Genomic DNA, 21,186 nt, shown 5'->3' on the forward strand with positions numbered 1-21,186 from the left:
CAGACGTATGGAAAAAATAAAGTTTCAATTTCTATATGGAAACGTTTTTATTTAAGTTTATTTTTTATCAAAATAGTTTAAATTGTAAACTGCATATTCGCGAGATGCAATGATAAATTAATTTATTGGGTTGTCTGTCACCTTTTTGTTAATATATCTATCTTAGTTGGAAAATACAACAGCTTTTCTAGTTGTCAGATGTAACACTGCTGATTTCTCATCACTTGGCTTAATGGCATTTTTTGTATTTAAACACTAAAATCAAGAAATGCTTTGGAAAATAGATCATTACTGTTCATAAATGTCTCCATTCTAAATTGCTTATTCCAAATTTAGATCATTTGTCAACTATACATTTCCACTTGGGCTGTTATTTGCATCGTTAAATTAAATAACTATATTTAAGCTTTAATGTAAAAACATTAATTAATATTCCTATCCAGTGTGTATGGATCAGCAAACAATAATTTGTTCTTTTAGTGCCAAATGTGAGTACAAATTTTCATTGCATTATCTTTTAATGATGGAACACCCAGCATACAAATGTTCCCAAAGAGAGGAATTGATAAATCCCATTGGTAGAAGTGACCTAGAAGTTATTGGATTGACTTAAAAACATTTTTTTAGTAAAGGAAACCTACATTCCTTATTCCTATGATATATATGAGCGAGTCGTACCCCAATGTGGTTGACTCTTAACTGCCCCTGAAGTGGTCCAGCAAGCCACCACCCGTTATACCAAACTTTTACAAGGGTTTAGATCAACTCAGAATAGCAATACATTTCTGCTTTGCCAGTGTTGCCCACATCCCAAGCATGCTTTTTTAAAATGACTGGGTTTTACATATTTCCATAGACCATAGAACAGTACAGCACAGAACAGGCCCTTCGGCCCTCAATGTTGTGCCGAGCCATGATCACCCTACTCAAACCCACGTATCTACCCTATACCCGTAACCCAACAACGCCCCCCTTAGCCTTACTTTTATTAGGACACTACGGGCAATTTAGCATGGCCAATCCACCTAACCCGCACATCTTTGGACTGTGGGAGGAAACCGGAGCACCCGGAGGAAACCCACGCACACGGGGGGAGGACGTGCAGACTCCACACAGACAGTGACCCAGCCGGGAATCGAACCTGGAGCTGTGAAGCATGTATGCTAACCACCATGCTACCCTGCTGCCCCCTATATAGTTTATAGTTAACTATGTACCCTATCATTGCTGGAAAACAAAAGAATTTGCCTAGTTAAAAACAAGGAATTCACCAATTTTGAAAAAGTGTTTCTGTTTTACTTCCTGCTTGGTTTTTGTGTTGTATTCTACCTGCCTGTTTCGAAAGGATTTTTAAAATTTACTTTCCTTGGTTATGGTTCAGGTAAGTTTTTCATGGTTGATCGTCCATCAAACACCGTGAAGCTTTAAAGACTATTGTAGTGCTGGAGCCAAAGCAGTAAATAGTGTAATGTTCACTGGCCACAGTAGTGGTGGTCCCCGATGGACTGATCTCCTAGTTCCTCAGCTTGCAAAAGGTGGAAAGTAATTGACATCTTGTTAATACATGGAAATTTACAGCTCCGGTCGGTCATTTTAAGTTTGTAAACATGTACAAGAATAGGGCAAACATTAGAATGATATATTTTTATCCGTACCAATCATTTTGAATACCAGTAATATAAAAATTGCTTGTTAATATCAAGGGTGTATGGTAATTCCTAACTTGTGCATGTACTGCAGAGGGAAGCCAATGCAATTTAATACTTTTGTTCTTCCCTTTCAAGTGACTTCTTTGAGCTTTGGAGGTAAAGGATTTCACTTTTAAAATTCTAACCTATCAAAAGAACGATAAGCCACCTTGAGTTTGCTGCGGATGTGCTGTTAGTTTAACAAAGCCATTCCAAGTTTGACCATTCAATGTGAGAACTTTTTAGAATGTATCATGGCTTTTACATGGCCATTGAGGTTTAGAGTGATGTTGATTAATATGTTGGTGATAAGCCAGTTGTGACAAATTGGGAAGAAGGATGTGAGTAATTACATTTCTGATGAGTAAATAAAAATGAGTTATCTATTCTTGTATTCGGTCACACAGGATTGAACTTTAAACCTTTTTATGAGTTTGGTGAAATGATGTGATGAAAAGCAGAGTATGCAAGTGTTGTTTGATCATTGTAACTAGTTTACTTCCTTTGTTACTGAATTGTGGTGAGGCCAGTAAATGCACACCTGAAGTGAATTTTCCTATATTGTGTGAGGGTGTATAATATGTCCTCTACTAATGTAGCTAAAGCTGTCACTCTGGCATGTCAGCAATTTCTATTGGACAACCATGGTTTTGGAGACAAATTGTAACAGTGTAACCAATCAGTTTAATTTCATGTTTGGGCTCTTCAGTCTGAACAAGCATAACATTGCCATGAATTAAATATTTTAAATTACCGAAAGTGTAAATTGCTTGGATAGCAGTGGATTACGTGTTCAGTTGTAGTAGCAATTTTAGTACAGTGAGTGAAAATTCTGCAGAATACTGTTGGTGTTCGGTGGGGGAGCTTTGCAGCAAATATTTGAACCATTTAATTAAATATTGTATTTGTATTGCATTTGTATCAACATCTCAGAATTTTACATGACTTCTGGAATATTACTACTTTTGCTACGGTACACGTTTGCATCTACACAGCCACTTAATTTATCCATCCCTTGGTGATGGACTGAAGAATATATAATGTCAAGATGACAATCCCAGAAATGTATGCATTGTGGGGCAGGGAAGATGACTTTATAATCAAGGCTAATATCTGTTGACAAATGTCATGAGTGATACTCAGTTTATCCATACAATTTCTACAGTGCAGAAGAGGGCCATTCGGCCCATCGAGTCTGTACTGACTCTCTGAAAGGGCTCCCTACCAAGGCCCACTCCCTTGTCCTATCCCCATAACCCCACCTGACCAGTACATCCCTGGACATTGAGGAAATTTTATCATTGCCAATCCACCTAACCTCCAATTCTTTCGACTATGGGAGGAATTTGGAGGAAATACACGCAGGCACGGTGAGAGTGCAAGCTCCACACAGTCAGACACCCCAGGCCAGGATTGAACCTGGGTCTCTGGTGCTGTGAGGCAGCAGTGCCACCCAGTGAATTGGGAAACAGTTAGGGAATGTCAGGTTTAAGTTTGTTTTCCAGTCAGCATCAGCATTTGTAATTCGATAGTTATCTTAACTAAGTGTCAAACAACAAAGCACACTATGGGGCATAGATAGAACTCTATTGGATTGGATTTGTTTATTCTCACGTGTACTGAGGTACAGTGAAAAGTATTTTTCTGCAAGCAGCTCAACAGATCATTCAGTACATGGAAGAAAAGGGAATTAAACAAAATTCAAGAGAATACATAATAGGGCAACACAAGATATACAATGTAACTACATAAGCATTGGCATAATTGGTTTGGCATATCATTAATTGAATCATATATTTGACTGTTTCCGTGACCCATTAATAGCATTTTTTACGTTTTGATATCTTGTATAATGTTGTCTTCACAGTGATTTTCCCAATTTGAGCTGCAACTACCCCATGACTAACAAACTGGTTGATCATTAATCTTAATTGTCATTAGCATTCTTGTCTGTTGGGACTGGTTTTGGCAGCTTGGTGCTACAAAGCACTGTGCAGTGGAATTGGGGCATGTGTCTGCATTTGAGATTCCCCATGCAGCACAAGTCCCTGATGTTGAAGAGGTGCTGACATGTTCAAACAGTGTGTTAATTAGTATGCACTGTTGGCTACAGTAATTGCTAAGTTTACCCACTTTACTCAGAATTTCTTGCTTAAGAATTCAAGGAAGTAATCATGGAATGTCAAAGTTAATTGCAATTTACTTTTTTCTGAAACCACTGCTTTTTATTTAACAGCCAATGTTTTACTCCATTAAGGTGAGGTGATATCAGTGCTAAGAAATTGGTGCATTTCTACCTTAAGTATCAACATTCATCAGTCAAGAATAAGTCCATTGCAGAGAAGAACTTCCTCTGATGTACCCCAATAATGAGCCTGGATTGCCACCGTCAGTTGAGGATTTCGGTTTTGTGCATAGAGTCCTTACAGCACCGAAATAGGGCCTTTGGACCATTGTGTCCTTGCTGGCTGTCAATTACCTAATCATTCTAATCCCATTTTCCAGCTCTTGGTCCGTAGCCTTACATGCTATGGCATTTCAGGTGCTCATCTAAATACTTATGGTTGTGAGTGTTCCCGCCTCTACCCTTTCAGGCAGTGAGTTCTAGATTCCCACCACCCTCTTGGGTGAATTTTTTTCCCCTCACATCTATAAACGTCCTGTCCATTACCTTAAATCTATGCCCCCTGGTTATTGCTCCTCCGCTAAGGGGAAACGTTTCTTCCTATCTACCATATCTATGCCCCTCATAATTTTATACACCTCAATCTCAGCCTTTCCCAAGAAAAACAATCCCAGCCTAACCTGTCTCTTGATAGCTGAAACACTCCAGCCCAGGCAACATCCTGGTGAATCTCCTCTGCACCCTCTCCAGTGCAATCACATCCCTCCTCTAGTGTGACGACCAGTAACCAGCATTTCATATAGCTTCATCAATACCTCCCTGCTCTTATATTCTATGCCTCAGTTAATAAAGGCAAGTATCCTATGTGCCATCTTAACTGCCTTGTCTACCTGCATTGCTGTCTTCAGAGATCGATGGATACGCACACCAGGTCCCTCTGATTCTCTATTTCCTAGCGTCCTACCATTCATTGTATATTCCCTTGTCTTGTTAGTCCCAAAATGCATTACCTCACACTATTGAGGGTTAAATCCATCTGACCAGCCCTTCTATATGGTCCTGTTTGCAACTGTTGACCATTTAGGTTGTTAAACTGACTGCCAGTTTCGGGTTACAGGGAGTTTCGTAGTGCAGGTTTCTATCCATTAGGTGAATTGACATTGTTCAAGCATATTACCTCTGTTGCCTACAGAGAAAATATTCTTGCATTTTCGGCTGGATTTAAATCCAGCTATCAAATCGATGGGTAATGTGCCATTCCAGACTCATTATAGCTACAGGATCATTGGAATACAGTTATATGCAATATGTACTTAGGGCGGCACAATGGTTAGCACTGCTGCCTACAGCGCTGAGGGCCCGGGTTCGATCCCGGCCCTGGGTCAATGTCTGTGAGGAGTTTGCACATTCACCCCCACAACCCAAAGATATGCAGGTTAGTTGGATTGGCCATGCTAAATTGCCCCTCAATTGGAAAAAGATAATTGGATACTCTAAATTTATTTTTAAAAATATGCAGTAGGTACTTAACAGACAAATTGAGATGCAGTGTGACTTGCTTAAGACGCATGTAGCAGCTATATCATTATGGAATTTGAGGTAAAATAACATTTATTGGAGATGAAATAAGAAATGGTTGGCAATTTTCTATTACCAATGGTGAAACACAGTCTTGACTTCAGTTCACAATACACTTTTCATGAAAAATATCTGTCTACTGGGTATAGTAAAATGATCACCTTTTTATCAATTCAAAAAACATTGTAACTGTATATTTTGGTAATTATATATTTTTGGCAATTAACTGAAAATTTTGAAAAATCTGAAGTAGGGTTGGATCGCTTGCCTTTTACTGAATTGGTTGAGCTGTTATGTGGCAGATCTGGTCTGGTGCTGTCACCGTTCCATTTTTTTTAAAAGTAACTCCTGTATCTTCAACACTTAGGAAATCTGTGTGGAACAATATTTACTGCGCTGGAAATCTGTAAATTAAGAAACTTTGCAATCTGCAAACGAAAGGACTATTAATTCTGCACAAAGTAAACATCGTAATATTGAACAGAATAAATGACTAGCCTTTGGATATCCTAATATAGACTCTAATCTTTTATCCTTTCACTCCCACTCCAGCAAACTTTATTTCCTATTTTCTCCCTGTTTCTCTCAAAATAGCTGGGTTGACTTCAGTGCAATCTTTGGTGAGTGTTATTACGATCCCAGACTACATCAGACCCAACAATTGTTAAGATACCAGACAGAAACCCCAATGTTTTATTTAATTTGTAACACTGAGGAAAGGATACTTTGCTCCACGAGTGTTTTCACGCACAAGTAGGAATATGATATATTTAATCAAACTTTATTACAAATACAGTATTACTAACTTTAGCATCAAAAAGGCAATAGCTTTCAATTACCAATTAAACAATGCTAACATTGCTTAACAATCAATGAAACAATAACCATTAAGTGCTATCTTTATCGCCACTCAAACAAAACCCATCTCAGGCCACTCAAACAAAACCCATCTCGGGTCACCAGTCCACTTTCAAATACCGTTAGCAGACTCGGGAATACTTGCTGTAGAGAGATGTCTTGGATAAACCACTTTGAGAAAGAGAGATCCTTCAGGAACCAGCTGCAAAATCTTGCCGGTCTCCACTTATGCTTAAACTGTCAGCCTTTGAAATTGTTCCTCTCCTGTTCATAGGCAAATCTTTAACTCACTGTCTTGAGATCAGCTGCTTCTGCTCTGTCCCAGTCAAATCTTTAACTGAACTGTTTTGAAAGAAACTGCTAGTCTGTCCATACAGATCTAACCTCACTGTATTGAGAGCAGCTGCTTGTCTGGTCACATCCCAACCTAAAACTAAACTAAGAACCTCAACACCTGACTGCTTAGGTCCCTGGCTCCTCCCATTAACTACATCATCGTACCAAACTAAACACAATATCTCTAATTATCTACTCCCCAGGAAACCCTCTTAATCCATAGAAGCAGAAGGAGGCCATTCGGCCCTTTGAACCTGCTCCGCCATTCATTATGTTCATGGCTAATTATCAAGTTCAATACCCTGATCCCCTCCCCCCACCCTAATATCCCTTGATCCCTTTCCCAAGAGCTATATCTAATTCCTTCTACAAATTACACAATGATTTGGCCGCCTCTACCTTCTGTGATAGTGAATTCTACATGAGTGAAGAAATTTCTCCACACCTCAGTCCTAAAAGGTTTGCCCCTTATCCTCAATCTATGACCCCTAGTTCTGGACTCCCACCATCGGGAACATTCTTTCTGAATCTACCCTGTCTGATCCTGTTAGAATTTTGTAAGTTTCTATGCGATCCCCTTTCACTCTTCTAAACTCTAATGAATATAATCCTAACTGATTTAGTCTCTCCTCATATGTCAGTCCCGCCATCCCAGGAATCGAGTCCAGTAAACCTTTGTTGCACTCCTTCCATAGCGCACTCCTTCCATAGCAAGCACATCCTTTGATAAGGATATCTGGCTATGTGAAGCCTTGTTGAAAACCTTCTGAAAGTCCTAATAAACCACATCCACCGGTTCCCCCGGCAACTCTACTGTTACACCTTCAAAGAATTCTAGCAGATTTGTCCAGCATTGTTTCCCTTTTGTCAATCCATGCTGACTGTCTGATTAAACCACTGCTGCTTTCCAAATTATATGCAATGAAATCCTTGATATAGGACTCTAGCAACTTCCTTACTACCGATGTTAAACTCACTGGCCTGTATTCCCTGTTTTCTCTCTTTTTTTGAAAGTGGGGTTATATTAGCTAACCTCTAATCTGTAGGAACCATTCCAGAGTCCAAAGAATTTTGGAAAACGACTACCAATGGATCTACTGTTTCTAGGGCCACTTCCTTAAGTACTCTGGGATGAAGATTATCAGCCCCGGTGATTTGTCCACCTTCAATCCCATTAATTTCCCCAAAACCATTTATTTATTAATCTCCTCAGCTCCTCACTAAAAATTGTGTTTCTGGGCAGCACGGTGGCCTAGTGGTTAGCACAATCGCCTCACGGCGCTGAGGTCCCAGGTTCGATCCGGGCTCTGGGTCACTGTCCGTGTGGAGTTTGCACATTCTCCCCGTGTCTGCGTGGGTTTCGCCCCCACAACCCAAAAAGGTGCAGAGTAGGTGGATTGGCCACGCTAAATTGCCCCTTAATTGGAAAAAATAATTGGGTAATCTAAATTTAAACATTTTTTTAAAAAATTGTGTTTCTCAGAACTTCTGGTACGTTATTCATGTCTTTGTGAATTCAGAAGCAAAGTACCAATTTGGTTCTTCCGCCATTTGTTCTCTGTTATGAATTTATTCTGCTTCTGTCTATAAGGGGCCTATGATAGTTTCTATCAATCTTTTTCTTTTATAGTCAGTTTCCTATAGAAACTTTTATAGTCAGTTTATGTTCCCCGCTAGCTTACTTTCAAATTGTATTTTCCCTTAATCCCTTGGTCCACCTTTGCTGAATGTTAAACTGTTCCCAATCCTCCGATCTATTGCTTTTCTTGCTAATTTGTATGTCTCTTCTTTGAATCTAATACTATCTCTAATTTCCCTTGAATTTGGTTTATTGTCACGTGTACCGAGGTACAGTGAAAAGTATTTTTCTGCGAGCAGCTTAACAGATCATTAAGTACATGAAAATACATAATGGGGCAACACAACGTACATAATGTAACTACATTACACCAGCATCGGGTGAAGCATACAGGAGTGTAGTGATAATCAGGCCAGTCCATAAGCGGGTCGTTTAGGAGTCTGGTAACAGCAGGGAAGAAGCTGTTTTTGAGTCTGTTCGTACGTGTTCTAAGACTTTTGTAACTCCTGCCTGATGGAAGAAGTTGGAACAGTGAATAAGCTGGGTGAGAGGAGTCTTTGATTATGTTGCCTGCTTTCCCCAGGCAGCGGGAGGTGTAGATGGAGTCAGTGGATGGGAGGCAGGTTTGTGTGATGGACTGGGTTGTGTTCACGACTCTCTGTAGTTTCTTGCGGTCATGGGCCGAGCAGTTGCCATACCAGACTGTGATGCAGCCAGATAGGATGCTTTCTATGGTGCATCTGTAAAAGTTGGGAAAAGTTAATGTGGACATACCGAATTTCCTGAGGAAGTAGAGGTGCTGTTGTGCTTTTTTGGTGGAAGTGTTGACGTGGGTGGACCAGGACAGATTTTTGGAGATGTGTACCCCTAGGAATTTGAAGCTGCTAACCATCTCCTCCTCGGCCCGTTGATGCTGACATGGGTGTGTACAGTACTTTGCTTTCTGAAATCAATGACCAGCTCTTTAGTTTTGCTGGCATTGAGGGATAGATTGTTGTTGCTACACCACTCCACTAGGTTCTCTATCTCCCTCCTGTATTCTGATTCGGCGTTATTCGAGATCCGGCCCACTATGGTCGTATCGTCAGCAAACTTGGAGATGAAGTTGGAACCAAATTTTGCCAAGCGGTCGTCTGTGTACAGAGAGTATAGTAGGGGACTAAGTACGCAGCCTTGCGGGGCCCCAGTATTGAGAACTATTTTGGAGGAGGCGTTATTGTTTATCCTTTCTGATTGTGATCTTTGGGTCGGAAAGTCGAGGATCCAGTTGCAGAGTGAGGAGCCAAGTCCTAGGTTTTGGGGCTTTGATATGAGCTTGGCTGGGATTATGGCGTTGAAGGCGGAGCAGTAGTCAATAAATAGGAGTCTGTTGTAGGAGTCCTTATTGTCAAGATGCTCTAGGGATGAGTGTAGGGCCAGGGAGATGGCGTCTGCTGTGGACCAGTTGCGGCGGTATGCGAATTGCAGTGGATCAAGGCGTTCTGGGAGTATGGAGATGATGTGCTTCATGACCAACCTCTCGAAGCACTTCATTACGACTGAAGTCAGGGCTTCTGGACGGTAGTCATTGAGGTACATTGCCTGGTTCTTCTTTGGCAATGGTATGATGGTGGTCTTGAAGCAGGTGGGCACCTCTGAGCGGAGTAGGGACAGATTAAAGATGTTCGCAAACACATCTGCCAGCTGGTCCATGTATGCACGACCAGGGATCCCTTCTGGACCCGTCGCCTTACCGAGGGTTCACATTCAGGAAGGCCAATCTGACTTTGGAAGCTGTGATGGTAGGTATGGGTGAGTTATGGGCTGCTGAGGCACTCAACAGTGGATCGTTGGTTTCCTGCTCGAACCGAGCATAGAACACGTTGAGTTCATTGGGGAGGGGTGCGCTGCTGCTGGAGATACTGCTCGGCTTCGCTTTGTAGCCCATTATGTTGCTTAGGCCTTGCCACAACCGCTGAAAGTTTGGAACGCTAGTCTGTGACTTTAGCTTGGTCTGATATTCTCTCTTGGCATCTTGGATGGCTTTGCGGACGTCGTTGCTGGATTTCTTGTATAGGTCAAGGTCGCCTGACCTGAACGCCTCAGACCTGTCCTTCAGTAGGGTGTCAATCTTGCGAATGAGCCATGGTTTCTGGTTGGGGAACGTGTGTACTGCTTTCTTTGGCACACAAGTCGTCCACACATTTGCTGATGAAGTCTGTGACGGTGGTGGCATACTCATTTAAGTTGGTGACTTGAGTTCTTAAATATGGACCAGTCCACTGTCTCTAAGCAGTCTCGTAGGGGCTCTTCTGTTTCCTTGGACCAGCGCTGCACAACCTTCTTAGCTGGATTCTCCCGCTTGAGTTTCTGCTCGTATATCAGGAGAAGGAGCCCCATCTTATGGTCTGATTTTCCAAAGTGCGGTCGGGGGATGGAATAGTAGGCGCCCTTGACTTTATAAAAAGAAGAAAAACATATTTTATTGGCATTTTCAAAATTATATACATTGCCGTTTGTTTTTCTTGGGGTTTCTCTATTTCCTGTCTGTCGCCGTCTGGCTCAGCGTACAATCCTCCCTCTCTCTCTCTCTTTCCCCCCCCCCCCCCCAAACTCACCTCTCCCTGACCGCCCCCCCCCTTCACTGCTGCTCCCTATTTTTTTAATTGCTGGGCTCTGCTACCTGGCATTCTTCTCCCCTCCCTCGCTTTCCTCTTTCTATCTTGTTCTGGCTATTTCTCCCTCGCTACTGGCTATTTATTTATTTATTTACGTGTTGACCATAAACAGGTCTCGGAACAGTCGGGTGAATGGCTGCCATGTTTTGTGGAAACCCTCTTCCGATCCATGGATGGTAAATATGATTTTCTCCATTTGGAGAAATTCTGATAGGTCGGACAGCCAGTCTGCAGCTTTAGGTAGTGCTGCAGATCGCCAACTGAGCAGGATTCTACGGTGGGCAATCAGGGAGGCAAGGGCATCCGCCCTCCTCCCCATGAAGAGATCTGGCTGGTCTGATACCCCGAAGACCGCTACATTCGGGCATGGCTCCACCCTCATCCCCACCACTTTGGACATTGCCTCGAAGAAGGCTGTCCAGTACTCAGCAAGGCTGAGGCAAGACCAGAACACGTGGGCGTGGTTGGCCGGGCCTCCTTGGCACCGTTCACATCTATCCTCCACCTCCGGGAAGAACCTGCTCATTTGGGTTCTGGTCAAGTGGGCTCTATGTACCACTTTTAACTGCGTTAGGTTAAGCCTCGCGCATGTGGAGGTAGAGTTGGCCCTGTGCAGTGCTTCATTCCAGAATCCCTACCCTATTTCGAACCCCAAGTCTTACACTCATTTCCACCTTGACGTGTCCAGTTCGGTGTCTGCCCTCTCTGGCAGTCGTTCGTACATGTCACTACAGTTCACTCTGCCTAGGACGTCTGGATCCAGTAGCTCTTCTAATAGTGTCTGTCGTGGTAGTCGCGGATATGTCCTTGTCTCCTTCCGTAGGAATTTTTAAACTGCAGGTTTCTGAGTTTGTTGCCTTTAGTTAGTTGGCATCTCTGCGTCAGTTCTTCCAGTATTGTGACCCTACCGTCAGTGTATTGGTTGCGTCCTGTCTCCACCTTTTGAAGTGGCGTCGGTGAGTGCAGGTGTGTATCTGTGGTTATTGCAGATGGGGGCTCTGTCTGACATTTCGGTCAGTCCAAATTGCTGCCGTAGTTGGTTCCACGTCTGGAGGGTGGCTATTGCTGCTGGGGTGTTTGTTGGGTGGGGAAGGGAGTGCCATCGTGGCGAGGGCCCGGAGAGAGGTCCCCTTGCAGGAGGCCTCCTCTGCGCGCACCCACTCGGCCTCTGGCTCCTTTATCCATCCCATCACTCTTTCCGCTGTCGTTAGGTTTGGGCGGACTAGCCCTCCCCTGGATTTTGTTTTCTGTAGGACCGTCTTTGTGATCCCAGCATTCTTTCCTCCCCATGCAAACGCCATGATTAATTTGTCTAGTGAGTTGAAAAGGCCTTGGGGATATAGATCGGGATGGATCTTAGTCGAAAGAGGTATCTGAGCAGTTTTGATTGTCTGCACTCTCCCTGCCAGGAGAGTGGGAGTGTGTTCCATCTCTGCAGGTCCCTTTTGACTTCCTCTGACAGACTGGCCAGGTTCCATTTGTGGATCCCCGTCCAGTCATGAGCGATTTGGATCCCCACGTAGTGAAATTTGTGTTGGTCTTGTTTAAACGGCAGTCCCACCAGTGCTGCCCCTCCCCCTTGCAGGTTCACCGGGAAAATCTCACTTTTGCTCATGTTGAGTTTGTAGCCCGAGTAGGCACCAAACTGAGGAGCATGATGATTCCTTCCATGCTGCTCTTTCAGGAGTGTGATGATTCTTTCCATGCTGCTTTGTGGGTCCGAGATGTAGAGGGACTGGTCATCCACGTAGAGCGCGACTCTATTCTCTCTGCCTGCTCTTTGGATCCCCCTCCAGTTCTTTCTGTTCTGAGAGCTAATGGTTCAATCGCTAGGGCGAACAGCAGAGGTGACAGTGAGCATTCCTGCCTGGTGCCCCTGTGCAGCTGGAAGAACTGGGAGCTGGTGTTTGTCCGTACACTTGCCATGGTAGCATTGTACAAGTGTTTCACCCATGAGGTGAATCCTTTTCTGGGCCCGAACCACTCCAGCACACTTCTGTTAGGTACTTCCACTCTTCTCCGTCCAGGGAAACAATCACCTCAGGTGCTCTGTCCCCGGATGGGGTCATGATCATTTTTCAGCAGGCGCCTGTTGTTCGATGTTAGCTGTCTACCTTTGGCAAAACCAGTTTGATCCTCTCCAACCATCTCTGGTATGCAGTCTTCTAGGATCTTGGCCAATATTTTGGCGTCTACATTGAGTGGTGGGATGGGTCTGCATGTAACGCATTCAGTCGGGTCTTTGTCTTTCTTGGGTATTAGCAAGATTGAGGCTTGTCATAGCATAGGTGGCAGTGTGTCCCTTGCCAGCAAGTCTGTGAACATCTCCCGCAGGTGCGGGGCCAGTGCTGTCACAAATGTTTTGTAGAACTCTGCCGGGAACCCGTCTGGTCCCGGCCCCTTCTCCGCCTGCATGGAGTTTATACTTTCCATGATCTCTGAGTTCTAGCGGTGCTCCCAGGGTCTGTTTTCTGTCCTCCACCCCCCCCCCCCCCCCCCAAAACGACTGGCATGTCCAGTCCATCGAGGAACTGTTTCCCCAAATAACCTCATGGGGGCTCTTGAGGTGTACAGTCCCTGGTAAAACCCCTCGAAGTGGGTCCATTTATAGTGTGCCTCCGTTGTCCCTAATTTGCGCAATCCCTTTAGTGGCTGCCTGCTTTCTCAGCTGGTGCACCAACAGGCGGTTGGCTTTGTCCCCGTGTTCGCATAGAGTCTCCCGTGCCTTGCGGAGTTGGTGCTCTACTTTCCTCATGGAGAGCAGGTCAAAGTTCATTTGAAGATTTTCCTCTCCGCCAAGAGCTCTACGGTCCGGGTCTCAGGAGTATTTACGGTCTGCCTCCAGTATGGAGTTGACCAGCTGCTGCCTAGCCACGCTCTCTTCTCTATCCCTTTGCGCTTTGAAGGCAATAATTTCCCCTCTAATCACGGTCTTTAGCGCCTCCCAGAATGTGGGTGAGACCTCCCCATTTTTGGTTGTTTGTCATGTACTCCTCTATGGCCTCTGATACCCTCTCGCTAAAGCCCTTGTCTGGCAGTATCCAACCTCCATGTGGGGCATTGGACATGACCTGTCTCCAACCTCACACCCATATAATGTGGAGCATGGTCAGAGATTACGATTGCGGAGTGCTCTGCCTTGACCAGCACTGGGAGCACCGATTTTCCAACCAGCAAGAAGTCAATCCTCGAGTATACGTTGTGGACTGGGGAAAAGAAGGAGAACTTCTTCTCCCCTGGGTGGGTGGACCTCAATGGGCCCACTGCCCCCATCTGCCCCATGAAGCGACCAAGTTCCTTCATCATGTTCGAGGTCTTCACCGTTCTGGGATTCAACCTATCTGCCTGTGGGTCCTGTACACAGTTAAAGTCACCCCCCCCCCCCCCCCCATGAATTGTCGGTGCGTTGCTAAGTCGGGGATTTCCGCCATGCTCTTTTTAATGAATTTTGCGACGTCTCAGTTAGGAGCGTGCACGTTGACGAGCACTACCGGTGCTCCATCCAGTGCCCCGCTGACCAGGATGTACCGTCCTACTGGGTCCGTTACCATCTTCGTCGCCTTAAACATCGTCATCTTATTTAACAGAATCACTACCCCCCTGGCCCTCATCCCATAGCAGGAATGGTAAGTCTGTCCCACCCAGCCCTTCCTTACCCGCTGCCCTTGATTTTTGAGTAGCTGTAGTCAAGAGTGCTGTTACCCCTGGTGGGACAGGAGATGTGCTGATGGAATTTTGCAAGTACACTCTTGAGGTTGGCCTTGTTGGAAGTCCCCATCCACTATGAACAAGGCCTCCGGGTGTTCTGTTTTGCAGTTGTTTATAACTGTGTACAGTTCTTGTATAAACAAAATTCCATTAGCCCAACTTCAAACAATTACCCTGGCTGAAATGAATTCTGATGTTGCTTTTATGATGCTTTAATTGCACTTCTGACTCCAAAAAGTGGTTGCTTCTTTTCAAATAGGATTTTTAAAAACATAACTGTAACAATCACATACTATCCCAGGCTTTTAACCCTTACTGTACCAAATACATATAATACAATATGCCTACATTTGTTGCAGTGTAGCAGGCCATTATATAGGCCTCCCTCCTCTTCACATGCACAATTTTAACTGTGGTTTCTTGAAAGTGATCAGGATACAGACTCAATCCATTTTTTGTTCCCCTCGTTCTAGCCCAAGGCTATGTGGCTGGTTGCAGTCAGCTGAGATCAGCACAGACTGAGCACTGGCGCTGACACTTCCTTGGTTTGCACAGCTCAGCTACCTGGTGAATATTTGCCTTAAGTAATTAATTTTATGAAGAGATTTGATACTTTTTAACATGATAAACTCTTTTGGGGGAAAAAAAACAAGCCACCTAAGATCGAGGATTTGCTTGAGTGAAGCTAGACCAGAGATGAAGAAGTGACTCCATTCACAGCTAAGTCTTTGTGCCCTTTAGTGTATCACATTAATACAGTGTGGAGGTATCTGTAATTATGTTCTTTGAGCATAAACACTGCTTTTTTTTATACAACCCCTGTCCCTTACCTCCCATTCCTTCATGTACACCTTATTGCTGTCAGAATTGGCCTTTTTCCCGTACCGGCCTCCCAAACAGGCGGCGGAATGTGGTGACTAGGTGCTTTTCACAGTAACTTCATTGAATCCTACTTGTGACAATAAACGATTATTATTATTTTCTTTTTCCTCTTTTCATAATATAAGAAATAGGAGTAAGACATAGTCTGTAAAACCTGCTCTGCCATTCAATAGGATCATGTCTGATCCTCGGCCTCAACTCCACGTTTCTGCCAAATCCCCATATTCCTTGATTCTTTTCAAGAGACCAAAAGCAATCGATCTTAGCCTTGAATATGCTTTGAGAGTGTTCACAGCCCTTTGGGCAAGAGAATTCCAAAGAATCACCTCCTCTGTGCGTATTTGATGATTGATGAAAATGATGTTTATTAATGTCACAAGTGGACTTACATTAGCACTGCAATGAAGTAACTATGAAAATCCTCTAGTCGCCACACTACGGCACCTGCACTGAGGGAGAATTCAGAATGCCCAATTCACTTAACAAGCACGTCTTTCGGGATTTGTGGGAGGAAACCGGAGCACCCGGAGGAAACCCACGCAGACACGGAGAACGTGCAGAGTCCGCACAGACAGTGAGCCAACCCGGGTCCCTGGCGCTGTGAAGCAACAGTGCTAACCACTCTGCTACCATGCCGCCATGATTGGGGGGGCGGGGGGGGGGGAGAAGGCCGATTGAGAAAGGGAAGTGATATTGATTAGATAGCTGTTTCAAGAGCTGGCAGAGCCAAGACGGGCCAAATGATTCCCCTTTTATTACATCATTGTATGATTTTTTTCGAATCATAGAATTTACAGTGCAGAAGGAGGCCATTCGGCCCATCGGGTTTGCACCAGCCCTTGGAAAGAGCACTATACGTCTCCACCCTATCCAGTAACCCCACCTAACCTTTTTGGACACTAAGGGGCAATTTAGCATGACCAATCAACCTAACCTGCACATCTTTGGACTGTGGGAGGAAACCGGAGCACCCAGAGGAAACCCACGCAGACACTGCGAGAAAGTGGAAACTCCACAGACAGATTCTTACTGTAAAGTTGTGTCCCTTAACAATGACGTTACATGGAATTACGTCAGTATGCTATGGCCAATCCTAAATATTCTACATCATACATTTGTATGCTTTACTCTGAGAAACCTTTATCCCCATTGCATCTTTCCATTCTGCCTTGCATAGCAACTGTTGAGCATTAATTGCCAGCTGCTTCAAATAGAATAAATGGTGTGCTATTTTAAATTTTCGAAGCATTTCTACTCTTGTGTTTCATGAATACATATTGTAAGTTTCACCTATAAACTTTGTGCAAATTCAGCTTTTAAAGATCTGAATTCGGTTTGGGAGGGTCCTCTAGCAACTTTGATGTATAGTAGCTGGTGCTGCACTTGTGTCCTAAAGCCCTGTGCTGCATTCCAGGGAAGATTCAAGGTGATTTGAATTTGGAGTTGATCATCAGGCATAAATGGCATAGGTGATGAGAAATGATGTTTTCCACAAAAGGCCTTCAAGTGAGCCCAATTGTCTCTCTCTCTCTTCGCTTGTACTTTTTTGCCACATGTAGTGAAGATGGCTGCCCTGAATTGATACCTCGGTCTTCATTTTCATTCACGAACAAGGTCCCCAAGGAGTAAGACCATGGACATTAAGAAATACTGTTGGAGAGAGTGCCAATGTTTAAAGGTCCATGTCATCAGCCAAGTTGATTTCCTGTGGATATTCCAGATGTTTCATTACTTCCCGCATTCTCCAGCCTAGCTTTCATTCAATACTTCATTTGGTGTCCATTTAAGGTACTAGATTATTCTGCATGTACTTTGAGATTCTTGCTAGGTTTTGAATCTTACAATTGGAATATAGAAATTTACCCATGGGTATTAATAAAATAACAATCTTTATTGTCACAAGTAGGCATACAGTAACACTGCAATGACATTACTGTGAAAAGCCCCTAGTCGCCACATACGGCACCTGTTCGGGTACAGAGGGAGAGTTCAGATTGTCCAAATTGCCTAACAGCACGTCTTTCGGGACTTGTGGGTGGGAACTTGAGCACCCGGAGGAAACACACGCAGACACAAGGAAAACGTGCGGACTCCACACAGACAGTGGCCCAAGCCGGATTGGAACCTGTGGCCCTGGCGCTGTGAAGCAACAGTGCTACCACTGTGCTACCATGCCATCCTAATAATTCCAAAATTATTTGGAAAATGAGTTTCAGATCTTGCCCGTTGTGCCTCTGGACTTTTCTTCAGATTGATTGTAGGATGAATAATGACCAGGAATGGGGTAAAACATCTCTGGTCTGACAACATTTAAAAAATATATAAATTTAGAGTACCTAATTCTTTTTATCCAATTGAGGGCAGTTTAGCGTGGCTAACCACCTACCCTGCACATCTTTGGATTGTGGGGGTGAGACCCATGCAGACACTGGGAGAACGTGCAAACTCCACACGGACAGTGACTCGGGCCTGGGATCAAACCCGGGTCCTCGGTATCGTGAGGCTGCAGTGCTAACCACTGCCCCACCATGCTACCCTGTGGTCTGACAACATTGACTAGAAGATTATTTTGACTCATTTTGTGTACCCTACAATGCTCCTCATTATCTGTACGTGACCATGACAGGTGTGTGGACACAAAACACTGCTAGGTTCATATGTTTTAAAATAAATGGTTTATATCATCCTGTGAATTGTACTCCCAAGAATAAATCTAGTTATGGGAGGAATACTAAGTGTATTGATCAAATTAGAAGTACAAAGACATTCAATATTGCTATGGTGTTGTGATTTCAACTCCTATGACATAAAATTCTGTTTATGAAATGAAAATCTCTTAGTGTCACAAGTAGGCTTCAAATGAAGTTACTGTGAAAAGCCCCTAGTCGCCACATTCTGGCGCCTTTTCAGGGAAGCTGGTACGGGAATTGAACCGTGCTGCTGGCCTGCCTTGGTCTGCTTTAAAAGCCAGCTCTTTAGCCCTGTGCTAAACCAGCTCTGTTAGGTTGAAATTGTCAACCATTTCTGCCGGCAGAATAGCAAATCCTATAGACCAGTGCATCAGATGAGCTGAAATTTAACTCTGGATTTGCTGAATTTGTCTAAGATTATCATATGACCACGCGGACCAGAGTTGAGTCAGACCACATGAGTGCAAAGTCATGGCGCACTGGGCAAGTCATCGTTTGAGATTTAAATCTCCCTGTGAAAGAAGGTACAAAGCCTATGATTAATGCTAAACCTGTGAGAAAGTCAAGTGCTGTTGCTAGGGATAAAAGCAAAATTGACACAGCAAGTGGAAAACAATGGCATGAATGAATGGGAGATTCCACCAATTAGTTTGTCCACATTATGAAATACAAGGCAAACATCTTGGGACAGTTCGATAAGCAGGATCTCCAGTCCAATCCTACAGGAAAGTGGGGATGCCCTGGAAAAACTGGGCTATGTGGAATTCATCTGCAGTGACAGATGACTAGACTAGTAGCGGTAGCACATTGGTTAACACTGTTGCTTCTCCGCGCCAGGGTCCCGGGTTCGATTTCCGTTTGTGTCACTGTCTGTGAGGAGTCTGCACGTACTCCCCTGTGTCTGTGTGGGTTTCCTCTGTGTGCTCCGGTTTCCTCCCATAAGTCCCAAAAGACAACTTTAGATGATTGGGATATTCTGAATTCTCTCTTTGTATACCCGAACTGGCGCCGGAGTGTGGCGACTAGGGGATTTTCACAGTACTTCATTGCAGTGTTAATGTAAGCCTACTTGTGACACTAATAAAGATTATTATTATTATTGATTCAAGATCAGGCATGGCATCGTCTTCTGCACAGTAAATGGCGAGTGTATGGCAGTTACTCCAGTAAAAGCAGATGGTTGTTTTTAAAACGGTCTTGTTCACTTTCAGTGGTGTAATGTAGGGGGACATTTTTAGCAGGGATGAAACTAGACCTTGTTTTACCAGTCTCCTCTTTGACCACTCCTTGAAGTTTAAAGGTGGAACATCTAATGGTAAAAAGTGGAACAATGAATGCGTCACTGCTCTGGGCTTCGCCAACATGGATAGCCCCGAGAATCTGCTGCTTCTGTTCTTGGGTTAGGAAAGTCCAAGAAGTCATGTTGCTTTGTGAATGCCAAGACACTGCCTACGCCGTACTAACAAAACAGCCCGATTGAGCAGTGTGAGGGTGGGATGGCCCTCGGGGAGGGAGAGAAGGGGGGACGGTTCCCCACCCTGGGATTGACACATCTGGATTTGACTGTAGTTTTAAAGCATGCAGTAACCTCATCCACGAAAATGCATTATTATTTTTTGTAAATAAATTTAGAGTACCCAATTTGTTTTTTTCCAATTAAGGGGCAATTTAGCATGGCCAATCCACCTATCCTGCACATCTTTGGGTTGTGGGGGCGAAACCCACGCAAACATGGGGAGAATGTGCAAACTCCACATGGACAGTGACCCAGAACCGGGATTGAACCTGGGACCTCGGCGCCGTGAGGCAATAGGGCTAACCCACTGCGCCACCGTGCTGCACCATGAAACTGCATTCTGAGTAATTGTGACTTTCCTTGTGCTTGAGACAGCAAAATGTGTGAGAAAGCAGGAATAAACTGAGACCATTGTGTCCAGAGCATTGACATTTTTGCAGGCTCGTTTAAAAAAAAAAGTTAAATTCTGAACTTGGGCACAAATTTATCATTTGTATCTCTGCAGTGAACTGAATGATAAGAAAGTCATGATCATGCAGTGCTCTCATGGACAAAGCAAATGAGTCAAATTTTCCCCTTATAATTTGGTAGTTTGAAGCAATGTTTATATTATGGAGAGGAGAGCTTATTTTGAAGAATAGATGAATGCAAATCCAGTATAGAGTTTGGGATGGGTATAGAGCACATCAGTGAAGTTTTTTCATAGTTAATGGCTTTCCAGTGCTGTATCTAACTGGCTTTTATTTAATCCATGTTCTTACAGAAATGAATGATGACCATAGTTGACAAAGTAATAGAGGCCTCGAACACTGCAGCTTGCAAGAACCAACCCTGCAGCTCCGTGGCATCTTTCTCTGGAATTGTGAAAGAGAAGAACATGGAGTCAGGGGCAGCAAGTTGGGGTGCAACATCCCCAATTACGGAGGTACCAAAGAACAAACTCTTAGGACCTATGCCTGGAACTGCTTTGTACACCAATGCAGTGACTCTACAAGAGAAACCGAAGCAACCAGTGCAAAAAGATCAAAGTAAGTTCAGCATATAGTTTTTTTTTGTTGAATGAGTTAGCTCTACATTTGCTTGGTATCTGTTCCACTTGTTCTCCTCTGATCTTACTTGAGGCTGTTTAATTTAATCTATGTATCCAGACTATGTAGGTTCTGCACTCCCGGTTCAAATTAAACAGTTTTCATTGTCGTTCGATCCATGCTTCATTTTAAAGGACATTGGCATTCGCTCCAACCTTTGTGATGAATATCACTAATTTAGAGCCCAAGTTTGCAGAATAACCATTGTGGTCTCTGAATGAGCTTTCCGCAGTGCTTTCAGTGTCCAAAACTGTGCACACTACTCCAAATTGTCTTATTGATTTATAACAATGCTCTCAATAAATTATAGTATCAGTGGTACTACTTGATGAACAGTCTATTCCACAAGGTAGCGTCCATTCCTGACTCCAATATTATGCCACTCCACTCCTTTCTGATTGATTTACCCTCATTTATTTTAACAGGCAGAATCATGCCAAACAGAAGGGGCATGAAAAAGAGAGCAAAGAGATATAATTAT

At 43.8% G+C, this 21,186-nt stretch overlaps 1 protein-coding gene across 4 annotated transcripts in view; it reads left to right on the top strand.

Moving 5' to 3' along the window:
- The window catches only part of usp42 (ubiquitin specific peptidase 42), a 106,331-nt gene that overhangs the window by 784 nt on the left and 84,361 nt on the right, over nt 1-21,186 (top strand). For 3 of the 4 annotated variants that reach the window (XR_005463418.1, XM_038819786.1, XM_038819788.1), the window contains exon 2: nt 20,381-20,645. Coding sequence is in view for 3 of the 4 variants with exons in the window: in XM_038819786.1 (XP_038675714.1) it covers nt 20,387-20,645 (259 nt within the window). In the remaining variant the exon portion in view is untranslated. Of the gene's footprint in view, nt 1-17,025; nt 17,200-20,380; nt 20,646-21,186 lie in introns of all 4 variants that reach the window. The other variant, XM_038819787.1, reaches the window with a different exon arrangement.

Source organism: Scyliorhinus canicula, chromosome 15, assembly GCF_902713615.1.
Source record: "Scyliorhinus canicula chromosome 15, sScyCan1.1, whole genome shotgun sequence".
Classification (NCBI taxonomy): Eukaryota; Metazoa; Chordata; class Chondrichthyes; order Carcharhiniformes; family Scyliorhinidae; genus Scyliorhinus; species Scyliorhinus canicula.